The sequence below is a fragment of the Halichoerus grypus genome, chromosome 15 (assembly GCF_964656455.1).
Source record: "Halichoerus grypus chromosome 15, mHalGry1.hap1.1, whole genome shotgun sequence".
NCBI classification, from domain to species: domain Eukaryota; kingdom Metazoa; phylum Chordata; class Mammalia; order Carnivora; family Phocidae; genus Halichoerus; species Halichoerus grypus.
This window is the reverse complement of record NC_135726.1, coordinates 4,737,046-4,759,275: the sequence shown is the minus strand read 5'-3', so window position 1 is coordinate 4,759,275 and position 22,230 is coordinate 4,737,046. Positions and strand designations below refer to the sequence as shown.

At 54.1% G+C, this 22,230-nt stretch overlaps 2 protein-coding genes across 3 annotated transcripts in view; both read left to right on the top strand.

Annotated features, from left to right (window-relative positions):
- Positions 1 to 63: 63 nt before the first annotated feature.
- On the top strand, positions 64 to 15,471 carry MLYCD (malonyl-CoA decarboxylase). Of its 2 annotated transcripts, XM_036104933.2 has the most exons (5): positions 66 to 664; positions 8,116 to 8,228; positions 9,129 to 9,285; positions 12,126 to 12,275; positions 14,387 to 15,471. In XM_036104933.2, exons 1-5 carry the CDS (start codon positions 119 to 121, stop codon positions 14,918 to 14,920), a joined length of 1,500 nt encoding a protein of 499 aa, XP_035960826.1. In that variant the 5' UTR covers positions 66 to 118; the 3' UTR covers positions 14,921 to 15,471. The 2 variants fall into 2 exon arrangements, with proteins under 2 accessions (XP_035960827.1, XP_035960826.1); XM_036104934.2 differs by lacking the exon at positions 12,126 to 12,275 and having other exon boundaries at positions 64 to 664.
- Positions 15,472 to 15,597: 126 nt separating this feature from the next.
- The window catches only part of OSGIN1 (oxidative stress induced growth inhibitor 1), a 36,229-nt gene continuing 29,596 nt past the window's right edge, over positions 15,598 to 22,230 (top strand). The window contains exon 1 of the mRNA XM_036104916.2: positions 15,598 to 22,226. The gene's annotated coding sequence lies outside the window, so the exon portion shown is untranslated. The remainder of the gene's footprint in view (positions 22,227 to 22,230) is intronic.

Below are 22,230 nucleotides of genomic sequence, written 5' to 3'. Positions count from 1 at the left end.
CTTCCGATTGGCCACCGTTCCACCCGCCCCCCTCGGCCTCGACTAATGAGGCCGGCGCGCGCCGGAAGCCGGAAGCCCCGCGGCGCCGGCGTCCCCCGAGCGGCTGCCGCGCGCTACCATGAGAGGCTTGGGGCCAGCCCTGACGGCGCGGCGCCTCTTCCCCTTGCGGCTCTGCCCGCGGCCGCCGCGGCCGGTCGGACCCCGGCTGTCGAGCGGGTCGGCGGCGGCGGAGGACGGAGCCCTGGAACGGGCCATGGACGAGCTGCTGCGCCGCGCGGTGCCCGCCACGCCGGCCTATGAGCTGCGCGAGAAGACGCCGGCGCCGGCCGAGGGCCAGTGCGCCGACTTCGTGAGCTTCTACGGCGGCCTGGCCGAGGCGGCCGAGCGCGCCGAGCTGCTGAGCCGCCTGGCGCGGGGCTTCGGCGTGGACCACGGCCAGGTGGCCGAGCAGAGCGCCGGCGTGCTCCAGCTGCGCGAGCAGCCGCGGGAGGCGGCCGTGCTGCTGCAGGCGGAGGACCGGCTGCGCTACGCGCTGGTGCCGCGCTATCGCGGCCTCTTCCACCACATCAGCAAGCTGGACGGCGGCGTGCGCTTCCTGGTGCGGCTGCGGGCCGACCTGCTCGAGGCGCAGGCCCTCAAGTTGGTGGAGGGGCCGCACGTCCGGGTAAGGACGCGCTTGCACCAGGACCGCGAGCTCTTGGCGGTGCTCCCGGTACCTGCCCCTCAAGCCCCAAACACTCCACCTTCCCCAGCCTGAAGCCGCGCGCACTTGGCCCCCAGTTACTGTCCCCTGCACCCCGTCCCCTTCCTCCCCAGGCTTTCTGAATCCTTGCCTTGCTCCAGGGTTTACTGTGTAGTGCTTACTAGAAACTCGGCACCGCCTGCCTTGAACGTGACTGTCAACGCCTCCTTCGTGGTTAAGTGTGTTCCACGAAGTCTCTTTTTTATTACTTTAGCTGAGTTTCCTCTATGTGGTGTACTTGAACGAGTACCCAACTGAGCATCACGTAGCCTCCAAAAACCTGGATGATGTCAGCAAAAGTTAGTTGCACACCCACTATGTGTAAGCCCTGGTCTAAGAAGCCCTGCAGAATGCCCAGGGATGAGGACTCTGGTCTCTGCCTCATGACTGTGCAGGGCGTTGCACTTTCCTGAGTTCAGCCCTGAAATGTGATGATTCCAAGTTGAGTACTTGAGTTAATCAGGTGCTTAGCTCAGTGACCTCATGTTAGGTGCAAGTAAATACTTCGGGATTTAAATAATGATGACTTGAAAGAGTGCTGACAGTTGAATGTAGTCCTCTTCTATTCTTGGTATTAAATATGAAGGGGCCACTATCCTGCCCTTTTAGTGAACAAGAAATGATGTAAATGTTTCAGGAAGCTTCTGACATTGAGAACTTTGGGTGCAGTTGGCTTTAAAAAATTGAGCAGTTGAACGATTATGTCCTAATTCGTTTAAGAACGCTAACACTGGCATGATAATTTTCATGTTCGTGTCCTCATTCTTAGGTGGGTTAAGGAAACCTACTGAGGTCAGGAGACTTGACCAAGGACTCAAAGCAAATAGGTACGTCTTCGATCGTCTACCCAAACCTCAATCTGGGGTTCTTTGCACCATGCTTTATAACTACATCATGCGGTGTGAGTTATGGTGTTTATGAGAGACTTCATCTTTCTTGACTATTTGGCCTCAGATGCATAAACACAGGGGATAGTTAAAAATGGGGCTAATCTCAGTGATAACAGTGCTGTGATTGATTACTCGTGATGGCTGGTTAATTTATAATGCTAAATGTTAATCTAGGGCCACGATTTGAATTGATCACATTTCTGACTTAAGCCCAGTCTGAATGGCTGGGACTTCATGTTCTACACACTGTGTGCATTCCCATCTGCCTGGGTTAAGTCTTCAATCCAAGCACAGGTGTTGGGTTTTCTTTGTTTTTTGTTTTTGGTTTTTTCTTGAAACAGGGACCAGTACGCCATGGTGGTCCTTCTGAAGCTTGATTTTTATTACATAGAAAACTGGAGAATTAGGTAGAATGTCACCTGTCCCAGAATGAAATAATCCACCTTTCTGTCCATCCTTCCACCCAACACGTGACCATTGGGTGTTTATCTTATACCAGGCATGCTCCTGGTGCTCAGGTCACTTGCTCAAGAGCCTCCATTCTAGTCTAGTATGGGAAGAGTTAACAGCAGGCCTGGTGACTGGTAGGTGCTTTTCGCACACTGGCTCATCTCATTCTCAGCAAGCCACAGGGACCTGTTGTACAGATGAGGAGATTAAAGCTCTTCATGGTCAAGTGCAGTGCCCAGAGTGCTGAGCTGGAATTCAAGCCCAGTCTTGACTCCAGAATTATGTACTTTGTCGCTACACGTTGATTCTTGGAGCTGATGACTTTACTGGATCTAAAAGGGATTTGGTTTTCTTAGAATTTGCCTTTTTCTGCAAAATCAAGGACAAGATAAAACAACCCAGTTAATTAATGGCTTTGTTTTTTACTTAGTTTTACCTAATGGGGAGTTTAATGTTCTCTAGTTGTGAGTGTATTTACTTTTTCCAGGAGTAAGTGTACAAGCTTCCATCTTACCGGTAACATCAGTACTCATCTTTCTCTGGAGCCACTGGTCATTGTTCCCTGTTGCAAAATCAGCAATCCTGCCATGGCCAGAAGGATCAACGTGTAATGTCTTTCCTTTGGTATTCTTGGTGCACACCAAACTACTGCGGACATTTCCAGCTTTCCCACCCATTACTCGCTCCTCTCCACAGACCCCCCTTTGATGGAAAGTAGCCGACCCCACATTACTACGTGATTCTTGCTTGGAAAGCCCATTAGAGTAGGAGCTGCTCATCACTCAGCGTTTCCAGCACTCCAGTTCAAGGTGGCCTCCCCCAGTTTTGAGCTTCATGGCATGCATTATTTGTGCATGTATTATTATATTATTCGCTTGGATCTTATTCCTTAACATTAGAATTTAGCATTTGAAATGTATTATTCCACCAGCCCCCCCCCCCCCCAACTCCAACTAGACGATCAGCCCCTTGAAAACTGAGAGCCTTGTTTTAAAAGTCTTGCATAGCAAAATGGTGAATGATGCATGAGATGAGAGTCTGGGGTGCCCCGCCACAAGACGGAGTTGACACACTGATCACTTCCGTTTGTCTTGACGTCACACTGCTGCACTCAGAGGTCTGAGCCCGGAGGGAAGCCCAGAGGGCTGGGAAGGTTTCTGCATGGCCAGCAGAGGTGTCACGTCAGACATTTGGCCAGCCCTTGGCAGATTTCAGCGTGTTGGCCCCAGTGATGTCTAAGGTCCCATCCAGTTCTAAATCCTCCAGTTCGTGAGAGGTTACCGAACACGTCCATCCCCTTGCTCTTCCCCACGCAAGAAAACTTGGGTTATCATTCAGGTGAGAAGGCGCGTGGCAGCTGAAAGCTGTGACATTGACACTTGATCTGGGCGCCCGAGGGGCTTGCTCTGGGGAGATCCTGAGCCAGGTCCTCAGCTGTTCAGGGTTCCCTTGTTTTTTTAACCAAGGTAGTCCACACACGAAGAAACCTTTTGTACCAACAGGCAGAAGGTCATGTGGAATAAAGATATTTCTTGAACAGAGGATGAGTAACAATAGCCTGACCTTTGCCTCTGCATGTGTCCCACACAAAGGCAAGAAGCCTTTTCTAGTCGCTTAGTCACGCCTCTTGGCGTTTCTCTACCTGGAGTTCTTGTCCTTCTATCCAGTGCATGTAACTATTAGAGCTAAATCTGTCCATTCCCTTCTTCTTTGCTTGACGTGGTCACTTAGCACTTTTTTAATCCCTATCATTTAAATCCTTCAGAGAATAGTTTTTTTTAATCCATAGAAATTGTCCCTGGGATCCAATTTTGTATCTATCGCTAGGATCATGTAATGTGTGCAATCCACTTTGATTTCCGTTTCTTCTACCTCATTCTGGATTTTGCATTCAGGCTAAAGAGACGACAAAGTTAGAACCTTTTGCTCTGAGGAATTCAGTGTTAGAAACCACTGGAAGTTTGGCACATGAATCTTTAGAGCAGGAGTCCCAAACGCCCAGTGACCCCTGGTGCCCTGTGATGCTGGGGGACCAGGGAGCTCACTCCGCGTCGCTTCCGATCTGAGTGCCCCTCCCTGCGTGCACATGGCACCGTGTCCCGGCTGTGTCACTCTTCCACACCTGCTCACCTCCGGACTTGCTGGACGAAGTCACATGGACACGCGCCGGTTTGCATGAGGGCTGCTGTAGGTTGGGCCCTGGGCGTTCACCCCAGAATACGCTCAGTCCACTGCGGGACCACGACAGGTTCTTGTTACTGAATCCTATAGGGTGCAATGGCATTTTTAGAGTAACGGGCGAGGATGAGGCCAAAAAGGAAGCTGCTGGGGTGTCTTTCACGGGGCAGTGGGGACTGTGGAGGAAGCACTGTGTGGAGATGGAAGAGGCCGGCTCTCAAGACTGTCTGTGCCCTCTGCTGATTAAAGGCATGATTTTAGCCAGGTCCTTTAACCCCTGGGCCCATCGGCTGTGCACTGAGATGAGAGATTCTGCTGGCGGTTGTTATGCTCAAGGTCAGCCTGCTTCCCCCTTCTAAGAAGTGCTCTGAGGGTTACTGTGAAGCTTGGCTCGAAATCAGATTCACAAACGAGGGTACAGTTCATCACAGTCCAGGTTGTGATTACTGGAAATAGGGGTGTATGCTGTGTGTGTGTGTGTGTGTGTGTGTGTGTGGTTTAGAGGCTTTCTGTTTTTCTCCAGAGGCCGACTTGGGTTGAGGAGTTACGTTTCTTAGAGATAAAATCCCCTGTGAAGCTGACTTGAGTTCCCATTCTAGGAGGTCCGAGCTCTGTTCAGTGGCTTGTGGGCACCAGAGGGAAGTTGGCATTTAGAAAGTGGAAGGGTTTCTTGATGGCAGTTTGAACATAGAAATTCCAGTGAGATGAGAGGTGTGCGGGCCTTGACAGAAGCACGGGGTCCAGCAGAGAGGGGACTAAACTCGCAGCTGACTGGCCGGCGTCCCTACTGTCTCGAGGTCCAGCCACACTGGATGCTTTGTTGTACGACCTCTTTTGATGGCTTGTCCTACTTTGCAGTGAACATACTGGTCCTTGTTGGTTCTGCTAAACTCTGTGCTTAGCTAGACCAAAAAGGACCTTATCTGCAGTTTGGCAGGGATGCCCCAGTGCCCCAGAGGGACAGCAGCTTCCACCAGTGGGAATCGTACCTAGAATGTCTTAGCTGTGCCTCCAGGACCCTGTCCAGTGCTTCCAGCTCCTTGTCCCAGCTCAGGGCTTCTGAGCAATGGAAACTAACTTTGCTCCACATTCCAAACATGGAGAGATCTTGATAGCCAACAACTTCAGCAAACTCTGCCCAAAGGGGAGTTTGATTGGCCTTCTGCACAGTGTCCTCCAAGATGACCACAGTGGGCAGGTGTGGAAAGCCGGGTCCAGGTTGATTGGCATCCCCGGCAGTTGTGTGTGTGAGTCTGGGATCGATGGCAGAACTGATGCGCATAAAGCAGAGGCGGTGTCTTCCCCTCCTGTCGCCTGCGATCTGGCCCAAACAGCTGTGCCGCGTGAGCACCGAGCCTGGGGACTTGTGCCCTTTCACCTAGATTCCCAGATCTCATGTGGCAGGGTCACATTTCACAGCCGTCAGTAGCCCGAAATAGAACCAAGAGACCTTGGAGGGGGAGCTCTCACTGGCCAAACCGTTTCTTTCATCATCAATCCTGAATTGATACTGGAACTAGGTACGTCCCGCATGCTCCTGTCATGAATGTGGTAGAGGCACCAGCCCTCCCCACATGGAGCTTGGCTAATCCAGTCCTAACCCTTCAGCGCACAGGTTCCTAACCTGGAGTCCACGAACCCCAGGGAATGAGCCATAGGTGAGTTTCAGAGGGTTCCACGAATCCCAGGAAACTATGTGCAGAAATTGACTCATATGTTTGCATTTTCCTGGGGAGCAGGTCCCTGGTTTTTAGCATGTACTCAGGAGGGCATGAGGACCCCAGGAAGATTAAGAACCATTGTGGTCCAAGGCAGTATTTTATAAGCAACCTTTGTGCACTGCCTGGCCGATGGCCTCTCTTCTCCCATCCTGTCATTGCCTCCTCCCCATTCTCCAGTCTTTCTTTTTCATTTGACATCAGTCTGCTAACGTCTTCCACATGGGAGACCCCCACCCTGAATTCTTTAGGCACCAGAGGAGTAAATTTGAAACAACCTCTGCCCTCACCGTGAGCGTAGAGCTGAGTGAAGAAGACCAGGTTATGGAATTGAGAATTAAAAGGCATTGTAAAGGGCATCCGGTCCAACCCGTAAATCCTTAAAACAGCTCCACCAAATCCTCATCGACCCAGCGCTCGGTGCCCACCTATGGTGAGGGCCATCCAGGATGGTGTCTGTAGGCAACTCTACCTATTCAAGCCTTCTTTTATATTAAATTCAATCCAAGTCTAACTTGGTCCATGATTTCCCCCTGTTGGTCCAAGATTTACCTCCCTCCTCTCCCCCATAGGGTCACACAGAACAAATTTGTGGCTGGTTCTGTGCCCCAGGCCTTAAATATTTAAAGATGGATCTCACTTCATTCTGAAACCTTTTCTGAGCCACCAATCCTATACTTCCTTGCACCTTGTCCTCAAGTGACATTATGAGTCCTTCCACCTTTTACCAGGGAATAAAATGTGAAGTGGTCCTATGACGTTTTTACAGCTTTTGCAATTACAGCTCTTTGTCAGTTCTGTACCAAATGTCCTGAGATACTCATTATTACTCAGTAATAATAATCAGTGTATCTGTTAATACGTAGTTCATCTATGAGTAACAGAGACCCAAAATAATAGTGGTTTGAATAAGAGAGAAGTTTGTCTCTAACCTAAAAGTCTGGAGGTAGACACCCCAGGGATGATTCTGTTCTGTGATGCCTTCAGTTGATCCAGACTTCCAATTGGTTCTCCCCTAAAAACCTTAATCCCCCAGAGTTACCTCATGGCCCAAGATGGCTGCTCCAGCTCTGGCCATCACATCATCTTCCAGCCTGCAGGGGGAGCAACAAAGAAAAGATGGGCAAAGGGTATACTCTTGCCATTTTTTAAGGTTCCCCAGAGCTGCTCCAGGACACTTCTGTTTACATCTGGCCAGAAGTCAGTCATATGACCACCCCTAGCTGCAGTGCGATCTTAAATCTGGACAGCCATGCACCTACCTAAAGCATAAGGCTTCTGTGCATTTGGAAGAAAGGGAGGCAGATGTTGAGGAACGAACAAGCCACGTCTGCTGCCCTGGGCGTCCTCGTGCTCTGGCTGTCAGGAAGCCTACTGCTGTCCATGTTCAGCGAGTCACGGGAGGCTACCCCGAGCCAGGTCTGCCCGTGTCCCCTCCTTTCCCTACGCACCTGGTGCCATTCTTGCTTGAAAGGTGAAGTTGACTCACGTAGATCAGATACAAATAAGTGAAGTGAAATTAGAATAATTTCATCAAATCTAAATGCACTAATCGCCAAACACGCGATTATTTTATGTCCCACGAAAGTAGGAAAAACCGCTCCCCCACCACCAGGGTGACCCGCCGTCGTGTGAAAGATGCATGTCGACTTCAGAGATGTTCGGATATGAGATGTGGAGCTGCCGACAGTGGTGCCTGGACCCTGCACTTGTTTCTCTCGGGAAACGAGGGGCGATACCTCGGAGCGCCCCAGAGTGTTCCCAAGAGCGTGGGGACTCGAGTCCCGTGTCGCCTGTGTTACGCGCCCTGCATGACGCACCATCCGTTGCTCTGTCAACCTCACGTTTCGGTTGTGTTCAGTGCAGTCAGCGCATCCCAACATACCATCTGATTGGGGCAGCTTAGCTCACATCGAACGCTCCCCTTGAGGCCCCTTTCTGACCGGGGTCGCAGAGGCTAAGTAGAGAGCTGGGTGCCGAGCGCCTGGTCGGGGTGGGTCCTGCAGAGAAGCTGGTTGGCGAAGCACCGTGCAGGGGGCTTTTGTGTCCCGCTTCATCCGCGGTGCCGGCTGGCGACGAGGCAGGGGTGCGTGTGCTCTCCCGGCCCCGGCAGCTAGCGCTGTGTTCTCCCTTGCAGGAGATGAACGGAGTGCTGAAGGGTATGCTCTCCGAGTGGTTCTCTTCCGGCTTCCTGAGCCTAGAGCGGGTCACCTGGCACTCGCCCTGTGAGGTGCTGCAGAAAATCAGCGAGTGAGTATTAAGGTTTTCACTTTTCCTTAATGTTAGCTGAAAGCCAGTCTCCACCCACACATGCGCTCGGTTCCAAGCACAGTATTCGCAAGTGGTGTGGCTGTCCTAGCCGGCGATGTCGAGATCACAGGTGGGCACCGGCCATTCTGCCCGCAGGCCCGCACGCGGGGTCCCCTTGATGTCCTTGGGTTTCCTGCAGGCCCCAGTGTCGGAGCCGCAGGACTTCCCTGGACATTAGGATCTCCCCTAATTGGGCAAACTTCTCCCTTGGGTGAATCTCGGAGTGGGCTGTATGGTGCTCGATGCGAGCGTGCCTGGGGCATGGAGAAGCCACGGCTGGCGTACCACAATGGTCCTTGGACAGGAGAAGCTCTTTCCATCTCAGGGTCTCCATGCTCCATGCCGTCTTAAGGAAGCTAAGGCTTGCAAAAGGTTGCACTCGGAAGCGTGACAAATTCCAGGGGCTGCCATTTCACAACAACCAACAATATAGTGGTTGGAGGAGGTCACTAGACAAATGGAACCAGGTCACAATCTCAGGGTCATGAGATCGAGCCCCGAGCTGGGCTCCATGCTCAGCAAGGAGTCTGCTTCAGATTCTCTCTCTCTCTCAAATGAATAGATAGAATCTTTTTTTAAAAATAAATAGATAAATAAATAAAATTGCAGCACAACTGCTTCCCAAGGGCCCTGCAAACTAGTCTTAAGACCAGGTATTAAGAATTAGAGGACAATTTGGTGTGTAAAATGGTCATTAGTTGGAGTTCCTCTCAGTCAGTGCCGTTTCATATTAAAACGATTTTCTTTGAATTCTCCTGAAGTTGTAATATGAATCGGGATCAGCAATGGTTATTTAACTTGTAGATTGTTCGACTGTCTTATTTCTAATTCTCTCCTCAGGTCTGAGGCCGTGCATCCTGTGAAAAATTGGATGGACATGAAGCGACGCGTCGGGCCTTACAGGAGATGTTACTTCTTTTCTCACTGTGCAGCCCCCGAGGAGCCCTTGGTCGTGTTGCACGTGGCACTGACCAGCGAGATTTCCAGCAACATCCAGGTACCTGCGCGGCCGTGGCAGAACCACGCAGGCGTCCCACAGGGCCCCGTACATTTTTCTAAAACCTGATTTTACCCCCCTTTATGAAGTGCGTTGCTTGAGGCATTCGTGTTCTGAATTGGCTAGAGAAGAAATCTCCAGATCTGTAGCCACAGGGTGTAGACCCGTACTAGACAGAGTTACGGACTGAGGACGGCGCTCCTCTGCGGGAATTGACTTTGAGCGGAGACGGGGGTAAGGAAGGGAGGGCACTGGCTTCCATAGTTGAGCGTTCGTTCAGTGCCTGTAAGCAGGTATAAAAGATCCATGACTTAAAAACTTGAAAACTAGACTGTGTGCCTTGTGCCTACTGCGGGCCCAGTGGTCTGCCCAGGGAGCCGAGGGGACAGGCCCGTGGTGATGGGCCCTGCCTGCTGCGGAGTTGACAAGAAAGTCCCCATCCTTCCTGCAGGTGCAGGGACGGGGACACTGCTGCAGAAGAAGAACCAATGTGGGGCCAGGGATGGGGGCAGTCCCCGAGGAAGGGAAAGGCAGGTGAGGGGAGCCGAGACACCCGGGTCACTTCAGGCTTGGATCCGGAATGGCCGGTTAGGAAGCTGGAAAGATGAGAACGGATACCGGGATGGGCTCGCGGGCAGCGTTTCCTAGTATCAGAAGGCGGAGAAATCAAGCAGGGCAACTGGGCAGGTGTTCTTGCCCACCAGGGAGAAATGCCCTGAAGGCTTTTGTGTCTGAGGGAGCCGGCAGTCCTCTCTACGGGCCAGGTGGCGGGGTCTATGAAAATGGAGAACGGGCGTTCTTTTCCGCCTACAATTTCCACTCTGAGGCATTCATCCCTGGGACATGCTCAGACCTAAGAGTGCGGACGGTGGCTCATCAGGGCATCGTGTAGTTTGGGAAGGCTGGACGTGATGGCCCGACTGCCCACCGTAGAGAACGCAGCAAAGACACGAAGGCATATACCTGTTACATCCTCACACCCAGGATCTCCAGGCGTGTATTTAAATGGGGATTTACTGCTACGGTTTTGACGCGGAGAGCCGGCCTTGACTTACTCTTGAGTAAAATTCAGGCCCCGGCCTAGCATGTGTAGCGTGCTCTTACTTACATGTATATTGGTTGAGCGTTTGCTCGGTGCCCGTCAGCCCCTCAAGCACGTTCCCTGCGTCACTGCTCAGCACCATGTGGGTTAGGCGCCCCTCCCGCTAATATTGTCCTCGTGTGGGGGTGAGAAGACAGGCTTAGGGGAACTTCAGCGATGTGCCCACGATCCCAGAACCGGTAAGGATGAGACAGGGTTCCAACCCAGCCCGCAGCCCAGCCTTCAGGGCAATGCCTTCTGTGCTGGAGATCGGGGCGTATGGGAGCAGGGGAGGGGGGAGGGGGTTGTGTGCAGGGTGTGTGTGTGTGTGTGTGTGTGTGTGTGTGTGTGTGTGTGTGTAAGTGTGTACATACCTTTAGCCAGTCAGACTGGAAGGCATTCACCCCAAGGTTAACAGCAGGGCTTGGCATTAGGTTTTGGAGTAACTTGTGATTTCTTCCTTACGCATTTACTTCTTGCTCCCTCTTTGACATTGTGCACGTCTCACTTGTATAATCAAAGAAGGATTCGTTTGTATTTTGAACACTTTAAAAAAAGATTTGCTGGAACTTTTTGAATAGGGAATGCAAGATAACCTACAGAGTTCTGGAAAGACAAAGAGGTAACCCCATAAGGTGAAGACCAAGCCCAAGGCTGAGGTGCGCCCTGACCCTGACAGCTGGGAGCCCTCGCTCAGAGTCCGGCCCCAGGAGAGGGTGTGGCACCGCCCCGGGGGTGTCCCTCCCTCTGTGTCACCATCCACCCCACTTTCCTATGACAGCAGTTCTTAATTTTTCAGGAGTCACAGGAAAGACCCTTTGAGCATCTGAAGGGGATGAAAGCTGGAGGTCATTTTCCCCCGGGGGACATGCACAGACTCACACGTTCCACACTCAATTTCAGAAAGCTTGGGGACTCCCAGGCCTCATCGGGGCTCTGGGCCAAACCACCCCTACTGCAAGAGTCAGATGTAGCTGGTGGCAGTTAGGGAAGCTTAAATGTGTTCTGGAGAAGCAAGCTGGTGTACCTGCGTTGAAGCAAACTGCAGGTAACCGCCTGCTCTTCCAGTGGTCAGGCGACCTTCGGATGGGAAGGTTCAGAAATCCCTGCATTCAGAACTCAGGGCTAATAAGATCAGCCCTGGCAAAGGGACTTTCCTACAGAGTCTTTCCTAGGTCACTTCGTGAGTGTGTGTGGGTGTGGATGTGGGTGTTTTCCCTGAGGAAAAACAAGGATGTAGCACAAAATCAAAAAGGTACAGAGAAAAGTACATTTCCTAAGAGAAAAACTGTATAGGAGCATGTATGGCCTATTGAGAAATCTAAAAACCTAGAGCTCGGAGAGAAGGAACGAGAACAACTACGGGCTACAGCCAGCAGGCCTGCACGGGGCAGCCGGGGAAGTGGAGGTGAGGCGGGCTGGGTTAGGTCTGGGTGCCGGCGGTGGGTGGGGAGGAGAGTCATCTCTGGCCCCCATAGCACAGAGGCCTGGAAAAGAAAAGGCAAAGGGGACTCACATTGTTTTGGGAGAAGCTCAAAGGGGCTGAAATGGTACAGGTGCAACAAACAGCCCAGGGAGGCTACGCGTGCCGCCTCCGGAGAGATTTCCAGTCAGAACAGGCCTTTGGTCTCCAGAGCCTCGTCCGTGAACAGGGGCTAGGGTCTCCCGGCTCCCGCCCTCCCTGGCTTCTCCTGGCCCCAGGAGGTAGGGCAGGCACGGGAAGCAAGGGGCCCAGGCCCACCATCATCGTGTCTTCCAGGCCATAGTGAAGGAGTGCCCCCCTTCGGAGACGGAGGAGAGGAGCAAGATCTCCGCGGCCATCTTCTACTCCATCAGCCTGACGCAGCCAGGACTGCAGGGGGTGGAGCTGGGCACCGTCCTGGTCAAGCGAGTGCTCAAGGAGCTGCAGGTGGGCACGGCACAGGGCCTCTGGGGTGAGACGAGAGGACCTAGAGGGGGTGGGGGGAGTGGGAAAGAGCCAGATGCCCCTTGGCGCGTCCCAGGTGCCCCAAGACGACTCGGGAGAAGTAAGCAGTGCCGAGAGAGGGGCATCTGGAAACTCGCTTCTCAGATGTCTTCCGAGGACATCAGCCCCCCCGGGAAACCATCCGCCCTGCGGCCGGGGCCTCTCCTGGCTTGCGTGTGCTACCCCGGCTTCATAACCACCAGCCCCTTCACTCCCATGTCCCGGTTTGGATGGCACACTTTGTGGTCGTCCTGGCCGTGCCTGACCGGCCCCCCACCCTCCAGGCTCTGGCCCCAACACCCCCTCAGCATGGGCTTTCTCAATAGCCCTGAGGGAGTGTCGAGGTTAGACCAGGCAGCTCGAAGGTAAACACGCTGGCCTTTTTTTTTGTTGTTGTTTTTTAATAACTTCCCTCTGTTGCCCTGGGAAAAACGCTTCACCATCCTACAACAGAAATGTTCACATTCACTCCAGGTCTAGCTTTCTGAAACGATCTCATAAGGGGCTTGAGTGAACTGTGGTGAGCAGAATCTAATTATTAGGTAAAATAATTAGATTGCTAATAATTGGCTCTGAGAGCGGTGCTCTCTGCTTTGGGTGATTTCAACACAGCACCCGCAGCAGAAGCCCTTCCATGGAGAATGACAGAGTGGAATTAAAATACTGACGTGCTTTGTGTTAAATTCATAATCAATCTTAAATCTGAGAACTCAGGGTTCAGTTGGATATCAGCTTCATTAAAATCACTCTCTTGCCACCTTTTCCCCAGAGACGATAGGAGCCCCATCTAATTAATATAAGTTTCTTTTTCTTTCCTTCTTTTTTGCTGACGGTGTTGATGAATGGAGCAGGGAGAGGGAGCAGGGGGTGTATCAGGGTGAGAAAGGCCATCAGAAGAAGAGCAGAATCTGGGGTTCTGGGTAATTCACCCACAGACTCTACTTCTGGTTGGGTCAGAGTTGGCCCCTCCGCCCAGTAGCCATCCTGGGGGAGGGAGGGTCACTGGTCCCATGCTCGGCTGTGAGCCTGATAGTCACCAGGGAGAACCCCGAAAAAAGCCCTATCACTGTCCTGCACCAGCGTGTGCATCACGGTTTATAAAAGCAGACCCTTTTATAGAGAGCCGCCCGAAATGCCCATTGAAAAGAACATGGTTAGGAAAATCATGGTATAGTCTTATCTTTTAATATTACTCTCTTGTTAAAGTTATGTTTTTGAATTTTGAATGGGAAACGAGAAAATGCTCATGATCCAGGTTCATAAAGCAGGGGCATAAAATAAACATCTCACTCAGGGAAAAACTGTCTGGAGAAAGACCAGGAGGAATTAACTTTATCAGACCTGGAGAGTAGCTATTCAGAGTCCTGGAGTGTGGTAGGTTTGTTGGTTTGTTTCCAACGTAAGTTAAAAAAAAAAAAAAATTCTTCTGTAGTGAGCACATAGTACATTTTTAATCAGAAAATGCTAGGTTTTTACAAAATGGTCCTTGAGATCTGTCATTTGACCATGAACGGTACCGTCTGATACCGAGAAGCAGCCATGGCCCCCCCTTCTCGCCCATCCTTGCACGCACTGTGGGATCTCGGGCCAGCACTTTCCCACTCGAGACACAGCCATCGGGTACTTGCGTGCCAAGTGCCAAACCAGGCTCTGTGGCTGCAGAGAAGTCCCTGGGAGGTGCGCCACAGAGACAGGAGCTGTGGTCAGAAGACTGCGAATCAAGCCCCACGTCACTGCAGCCCCCGCTGCTCATTTCAGCCCAGCCCCTGACTTACCACTGTGATAGTGCAGACAGAGAAGGCCTTCAGACAGGCTCACCTTGGGGACTCAGGATGCCGCCGGGCCCTAGCATACGTCAGGTTCTTAGTAAACGTGCCTTGAAAGGAGAGAATGAACGCACGTCAAATACCATGTTGTAAACCACACAGCAGCGTGCAGGGCTTAATGAGGCCTAAATGATAAATGGAGGGGTGTTTCTGCTTCCGTGACCTACCAGCTGAATTTTGTATGTGTGTTTTCTCCACCTTCCTTTCCCAACCAACCATGCCTTACAGAAAGAGTTTCCTCATCTTGGGACATTTTCAAGTCTGTCTCCTATACCTGGATTCACCAAGTGGCTTCTGGGACTCCTGAACACACAAGCAAAGGAACACGGGAGGAATGAACTCTTTACAGATTCGGAATGTAAAGAAATCTCTGAGATCACAGGCGGTCCCATCAATGAAACCCTCAAGGTCTTTCTCAGCAGCAGTGAGTGGGTGAAGTCTGAAAAGCTGGTCAGGGCGCTTCAGGCCCCCTTGCTGCGGCTCTGTGCCTGGTACCTGTACGGAGAGAAGCATCGGGGCTTCGCCCTGAACCCCGTGGCCAACTTCCACCTGCAGAACGGGGCCGTGATATGGCGCATCAACTGGATGGCCGACGTGAGCCTCAAGGGCATCACCGGCTCCTGCGGCCTGATGGTCAACTACCGGTACTACCCGGGGGCCACAGCCACCAACAGCACCAGCTACCTCTGCTCCAAGAGCATCAAAGCTTCCGAGCAGGTCCTCAGCCTCGTGGCCCAGTTTCAGAAGAACAGCAAACTTTAAACCTGTCCCAAAGCAGACGTCCCCGACCCAGAGAAGGAGGATTTTTCTGGATGGGTCAGGGAGGGTTATGCGTCGAAAGGAGCTTTTTTAGTCAAGCAGGGTGAGAGCGTGTTCTCTGGCCCACAGCAGGGTCACACCGGGAGGCTGTGCCCTGACTTCCGTTGCAAGAGTGCAGGCTGCCGCCAGATGCTGGGGGGCTGGACGTGCACTGGGTGGGGACACCCTCCCCCCCGCCCCGAGAGCGGCCTGGCTCCCTGCCCGAGGCGGTGCTGTGGTGCCCCACCTTCAGAAAGCTCTAGAGCCTCTGCTGGCTGTCGTCCCAGGGTAGACCGGCCAGCCTCACCGGGCCCCGGGCCGCTGGCCCAGGTGAGAGCAGATTTTCCTTCAAGCTTAGAACATAACTCAGCCATGGTTGTCTTAGCCGTTTCTCTCCACTCACGACAAAGAGGTAGAGGGCTGTGCTACACGGTACTCAAAGTTTTGGAGATCCGAATGTAGGGAAATGTTCATGACTGCACCAGGTTTCCTAAATTAAATCATTGAGCACACGAGGTGGTGTCGCGTGGGGCTTGAATTGGACGGTAGACGTTAGGATTTCAGAGACCCAGGTTCATGAAGAACCTGAGCGTGCCGAGCGAGCTTGCCGTGTGAAGCAGTGAGCGATGTAAGACGGCGTGGTGGCCGCCTCGGGGAGCCGAGACCTCGGGGCTGGAATGCGTGTGACACAGCAGCTGAGCTGTGGGCAGCCGGGCCGGCGGGGGGCGGGGGGCCTGCGTGCACGGCCCCGCTGCTGTCACTCCCGCAGACAGGTCCCCGGGCCTTGCACGCTCTTCGTCCTCCACACTCGACCCTGCTCCTTCCGTATCACCTGCTGCGTGGGGCTTATTGCCTGATAACCGGCGCTGGGCCGGTGGTCACGCCTGGAAGTGTCTCTTGCTCTGAATCCTGGTGCAAACGGTCCGGTGCCGCTTGGCCCGGCTCTGAGCTCCCGTCCCGACCGCGCCTGGGCTCTGGAGCCCCTCCGGGCCCGGGGCCAGCGCCGAGGAGCTGGGGAAGGGTTCACGCGTGAGCTGCTGCGGTGTGGCCGCCGCCCTGAACAGCCCCTGCCCGCGCGTGCACGCGCACGCTTCACACCTTCTCTCTTTATGTAGCCTCTGATTGTGGACGTTTTCAAACCAAAGACACAGAAGCGGACAGATAGTCAAACGAACCTGTGTGCCTGTCACCCGGCTCCCCCCACACTCCGTGAGCTTGCTTTCTTGTCAGGCCTCATCTCGTGACTTCTTACGGTGGTTTAGCAGGTGCCCTGTGAGATGGGCCGGCTGGCTGGGGCCGGGATGCGGAGGGGGCTGTGGTCTGAATGTTGGACCCCCCGAGTTCATACCTTGGACCCCTCTCCCCCAAAGGTGAGGGCATTAGGAGGTGGGGACTTAGGGGGTGATTAGGGCATGAGGGTGGGGTCCTCGTGAGTGGGATGAGTGCCCTCCACAAGAGGCCCCACAGAGCCCCCTGGCGCCTTCCACCCTGTGAGGTTACAAAGTGTCTGTGCCCGGAAGAGGGCCCGCCCCCGCCCGTGCTGGCACCCTGATCTTGGATTTCCGGCCTCCAGAGCTGCCAACAGTAAATCCCTGCTGTTTATAGGCCACTCGGTCGTTATTTCGTCCCAGCAGCCCAGACAGCCAGGGAGGGATGGATGTGGGTAGACGAGTATCTCATCTCCACGGATCAGTCCACATCACTGACGGGAGGGAGCTGGGCTGCCGTATTGTGCTGCACTGAGCCAAAACTCACCTCACACCACTTAGGTCACAGGAAACCCTGTTGTTTGTGCACTCGCCACACTTACCGCGGCTCCTAGCAGGGCAGGGGCGGCTGGCACGGCCCAGCTCCCCCTTCCTCTGAGCGATGATCAGACTGCCCAGGTGCCCTTACAGCATCCTTTGCGCAAGGACTGTGGCAGCAGCGAGTTTGGGAGGCAGCAGCGGGTTCCTGGATCCTGGCGTTGAGTTTGCCGCCCACTGGTGAGCCCCCACTGCCCAGCTGACATTGTTGCAAGGGGGACACTGTGGCTTCAGGTATAGGTGCTGTCTCCCAGACCTGGGCTCCGTCCCACGTGCTCTCAGCGGACCCGGGGCAACCACTCGGACCACAGTGTCTTCTGTTAAAGTGCCCACGGTAGGGCAGCTCACAGTAGGTGCTCAATAATTTGTCCTTCGTTTCCATAGCGTTCCAGATTCAGGGCTGAAGCTGTGCTCCTCCCAACCACAGAGCCTGCTCCTCACCCGTGTCCCCCAGCCCACGTTTCAGATCCCATCTCAGGAGAGGCTCGGCCCCCCTCCCCCTCGAGCTGCTGGTCCAAGCTCCTCTCCCATGGCCTCCCTGCTTTGAGGTCGGTGGTTCAGACACACCCCCAGCTCCATCCCAACCACAAGGGTTTCCCCACAGGCCCAGGCCTGGGCTCTGCTGGAAATGGGATTAATTACGATTCGGGCGTGCTAATAGACTTGGGGCCGACCTGCTCAGACTTGTGCACAGGCCCCTTTCTGTCCTGAAAGGCAGCACGTGGTCCGACAGCTGGAGCCACCTACCCTCACCTTGCCTCAGTCTCCCCATCTAACTGGGGTAACCACAGCGCACAGGCACTTCAGGGCTGCTGAGAAGCCTAGAGGAATGACCACCGTCATGTTCACCGGGATAGAAGAGGTTCTCCATCCTCTTCCCCGTATTCGGAAATTTAGAGTGTTGGGCGGTTTTCTGGCTTCTGTTCACGATTCCTAAAGGTGACTGTTCCCGGAGGAAAAGGGGCAGGAACTTGCACTCTGCACCGCACAGGCGGGCATCACTGGTGCCTGCCTGTTCTTTCCCCTCCGGCGCGCTATCCCTCCCTCTCCCTCGCCTCTCCTGTCCTCCCTGCCCTCCCTCCCTCTGCCCTTCTCACTCAGGACTGCACAGCTCCGCCCTCCCTTGGGCTTGGGGGCGTTAACGCTCCAGCCAGAGGGGGCTGCTTTCTCCTGATTCTGTATGTGGCTTAAAAGGTAGGGAGGAGGACTCTCCTAACATTTTTGCAAAGATCGGCTTTTCCTGGGCTTTGTTTGAAATTAAGTGTAAAGTATGTTTAAAATTTAAATGGAGGGAACATCTCTCTGATTTTTAATTGGATTCTAAAGCCCTCATTGGAATATGAGGTCCTTTTGGATCTATTCTTAGAACAGACAGCTGCCGGGTGATTTCCACCCACCACAGACAGTTTCTGCATTCTTTGCAATTTAGCTAAGTTGATAGAGGGGACCCCGTGGCTCTTTCTTGCCCTTGTTTTTTGTCTTTTTCCAAATGGCATTTGCATTTCTCACCTAGCTAATTTCCTGTCATCCAGAAAAGGAGGAAGAAAGAGCATTTATCTGTGCTCTGGTCCTGTAGTTCTCCTCACCTCCCGACCATGAGGCCTGAGGATGTTTCTGATTTACTGCTGAGGAAACTGAGCTCTGGGAGGACTGAGTAGCTGGTGAGGGAGGAGCTGGGACTGCCAGGGCGACAGCTCGAGCAGAGCCTCAGAGAGGAGGCGCCCAGCCACCTGGCAGAAGGGCAGCTGGGCGGGCGAGGAAGGACAGGGCACGTCGGGCGGGACACAGAGGATCTGGCTAGGGGGCGGGGTCCTGGGCAGGGCTCTCCCGAGGTGGAAGACAAGTGTCCTGTTGTTAGCCATTTCTCCCAGCTGCTAACCCACAGGCCAGGCCTGGTGCTCCAGCCGGGGGACCCCGAGGGGCTGGGCGAATTAGAAGCAGAGCCCCGGGCCGGGGTTGCCAACACCGTTGCCGAACAAACTCGAATTAAATCGTCACAAGAGAAGCCAATAACTCAAGGACGGACATTTATGTCGGGTGCCGGCAGCGGGGCGTGGGCTCAAGCCTTAACAACTCCCTTCTCCACCCACAAGACAGACATCTAGGGTTTTACAGAGAGGTCTGGGGGTGGTGGTACGTGCGGAACAGGCAGGAGCGCGAGGTCATGGGTGAGGGCAGTGTGTGTTCAGCATGGTCGGGGGCAGGGGAGGGGGCACGTGGGGTGTGCTCTTCCAGGCATTCCGTTGCTATCAGGGCTTTGTTGGCCTGGCGATTGGAATGGGCTCAGACAACCTCTCTCTCAGAAGTGTCTGGGTTTGCACAGTCCCTTCTGTGCCCCCCTGCCAATGACGCACGTGTGTGGGTGGCTGCACGAGCATGTGTCTCCCCCTAGATAGAAGCTCCCTGAGGGCAGGGGTCCCACTTGGTTTTTCCAGCAGCTTGGCACAGCTCCTGCCATGGGCTGGGCTGCAGGTCCCCCGGGGCTCCCAGGGTCACCTCCAGTGCAGCCCCCTGCAGAGGGACACTCCTCACCCTGCTCTGCTCCTGGCCCAAAGCCTCACATCTCCATATAGGCAGGGTCTTTCTGGCAGGGCTTGGCCCTCGGCCCTGGCTCTCCCCCACGGAGTCCTGCCCCAGGGCACTGTGTGACATGGGGACACAGCCCTCCTTCCCACTGGGACCCACGGGAGCCGCTTCCTCCAAATCCAGTTCCTGCCCAGGAACCATAATCCCAGCCGCCCTTGGTGAGTGCCCTTCCCTGCAGGGGTGACCTGGGCCTTGGCTTGGAATGATGAATGGAGACCCCGGGGCAGCCTGTAAAGGAGCACGACTGTCCCCGTCTGAGAGCTGGGGACACCGAGGAGGGCAGAGGGTGAGGGGCCAGCTCGGGAGCCCCTGCTCTTCCCGCGCCGCTGTGCCCCCTGAGACTTCTCTTTAAACACAGGGAGATTAAAAAGACACTTCTCCTCCATAGTCCCCCCTCTCCCGGGCCAGACGGTGTCCCCAGATCCCGCCACCTGGCTGTGAAGGCAGGCCTGCGCTCCGTGCTGATGGCTCTGCGGGCCCTCCTGGGGCCGCCTGAGAGGTTGGACCAGAGGAGCAGGTGAGGGGCCCAGCACAGTGCCTGCGCACAGCAAGCTCCTCAGAGATGTGGCGGCTCCCTTGGATGGGGACAGGCCGTGACTGGAGAGGCAAGGAGCCGCAAATCCCTGTTCTGCCTTGGGCCACTGTCACTGGAGGTCAGAGATGCCTTCCGGTGCTAAAAATGCTTCTGCGCCTGGAATGCGCGGATCTCGGGCGCCGTCCACCCTGTGTGCCACTAGATGGCGGTGCGGCCTCTTCCTTTCCGGGGACTCCGGCACTCAATCTCAGCTCTTAAGCAGTGACCCAGGTACTAGACCTGCGCCCAGATCCCACACAGCAAGCCCCCTTTCTCTCACAAGGCCTGAGGAACAACACTCAGGGCCGCTGCATGACCCGGAGCCGTCCAAGCCTGCTGCTCTCTCAGTTTTCCCAAGGTGGTCCCACCGCAAGCTCCTTGGGTCCCGATGCAGAATCAAGGTCATTGACAGGGGAGGAAGAGTGGGGTCATTTGTCCCAGAGGATCCCCTCTCCAGTCCCTTAGGTGAGTCTCCACTTGGGCCAACTGAGGACATGACTTTTGGTTCAGGCATGGAGCCCAGATCACAAATCCTGCTAAATTTAGGAGCCGTGGCCCCAAACTGCAGTCATTTGGTGACCATCGTGACTTTTTATATCATTGCCATAAATAAAAACTCAGTATTTCCTGTCCACAAGTAGAAGTGCAGAGCACAAATAATGCAATAAAAAAAAGAAAAAAAAAAAACAGTATTCTTAAATCCTAGTTAGACATAGCTGTCTTCCCTCTCCCTCCCTCCCCTCCCAAGAAAGAGGTGAGTAAATGCCAGGGAGGATTCCAGGTAGACTAGACACCAAGCAGACTCACAAAGTCCCCAAAAGACTTTTGAAAGAACAAGAACTGCGAAAGGATTCAGTGAGGTCCTTGCTCTGTCCAAGAGCCAGCAGATTAGCACCCATCTCACACTTTGGGAACACACACACACAAAGTGAACTTCCCCTTCGGGCTCGTCGAAGGCAGGTTCTCCAGGTGTGTTCTTGAGAGCCTCGCGATAGGGACGAGGACCAGAAGGAGAGCCACGGGCAGGAAGGACTCGGAACCAGGCGTCCTGGCCAGAGGAAGTGCCCTCGGTGGACAGGAGATGGGCAGCTCCCCGGGGCAACCTGCTGACCCCTGAGCACAGTGATGTTGGGGGGACCGTCCAGGCTCTCTGCACCTTTTGGAGCTCCACAAATTCTTCATTAAACTTCTTAAAACTCATATTTATAACTTCTTAACTGCCGCAAAACCAGCCTATCCATAAATGTAATGTATCAGATCTTAGCGCATTGGAGCCACCAACCTGTCCGCCTGTGGGACGGGGGACTCTCGGTCTTGTTGAGCCCTCAACAGACCCAAGCTGGCCCCACATCTGCTCAGTTGAAGCACACACTGGGAGAACAGTCTAAAACTAGTCCTTTGCAGCCTTTTATCTGCATGACTCAGCTCTCCCTTGGTACTGTGCAGCCACGGAAACGGGCAGGCTTGTCGAAACAAGCACCGGACATCCCAAACCCTTCCTTCCCAGTATGTGTGATCCTCGCGTCAGTCTCGCCACTAAACGTGAAGATTTTAGCCCAAGACCTCAGGATCATGCAGCCAGCCCCCTCTAGGGAAGCAGCTGATGGCTGATCTTCTAAAGGGGGGTGTGAAGTACCGAGAACAGCCCCGGGCAGGGGGCACCTTGGAGGGCCTCCCGGATGGCTAGCATGCCAGAGAGATTGATCAGCCAACACGCGGCACCTCCATCCCTCCAGACTCAACCCACCTCCTGCACTGGCGCCAGCCGAGACCAGAGAAACCGTCCACATCTCTTGTTTCATGTCCTTGCATCAGAAAGCCCCGTGAGGGCCGGTGGGCTATGTGCTGCCCCATCCGACAGGCACGCTGCTGGAGAGCAGAGGGAGCGCTGGGTGCTGACAGAGATTAAGTGAGGGGGAGACACATTCTCTTCACTGTCAAGTCCTTTCCTTCCGGCAGCGGAAATCCGGGAGCTTCTTGCAGGACCAAGTGTAGCTTCCCACAGTGCTGGTGTGGTTTACGAGCGACCCGCACATCCGGGCGTCGTGATGGGCCCCCCCGACGTGACTGTGTTCACGCATCGTTGTTACATCTCTGACCTCCACACACAGGCCATCCGTAGCTTCACACAGGTGTCTTCTGCCATTTTTGTCATTGCCGGGGACTGCTGGTGACCACAGGGGCTGGACATGCTTTATTTGGACCCAGATATGAGTCCCCATCCGGACGTCATCCCTTCTGAGCTGTGCGGCCATTACTGAATGTACACTGAGTAAATGCGTCCATTTTAATCTATAAAACAGATGTAA

Excerpts from the sequence above, each read along its gene's own strand:
- MLYCD (XM_036104933.2), top strand. The coding sequence starts at position 119 with ATGAGAGGCTTGGGGCCAGCCCTGACGGCGCGGCGCCTCTTCCCCTTG. Across the intron at positions 665-8,115 it reads TGGAGGGGCCGCACGTCCGG|GAGATGAACGGAGTGCTGAA; the intron begins GTAAGGACGCGC and ends TCTCCCTTGCAG. Across the intron at positions 8,229-9,128 it reads GTGCTGCAGAAAATCAGCGA|GTCTGAGGCCGTGCATCCTG; the intron begins GTGAGTATTAAG and ends TTCTCTCCTCAG.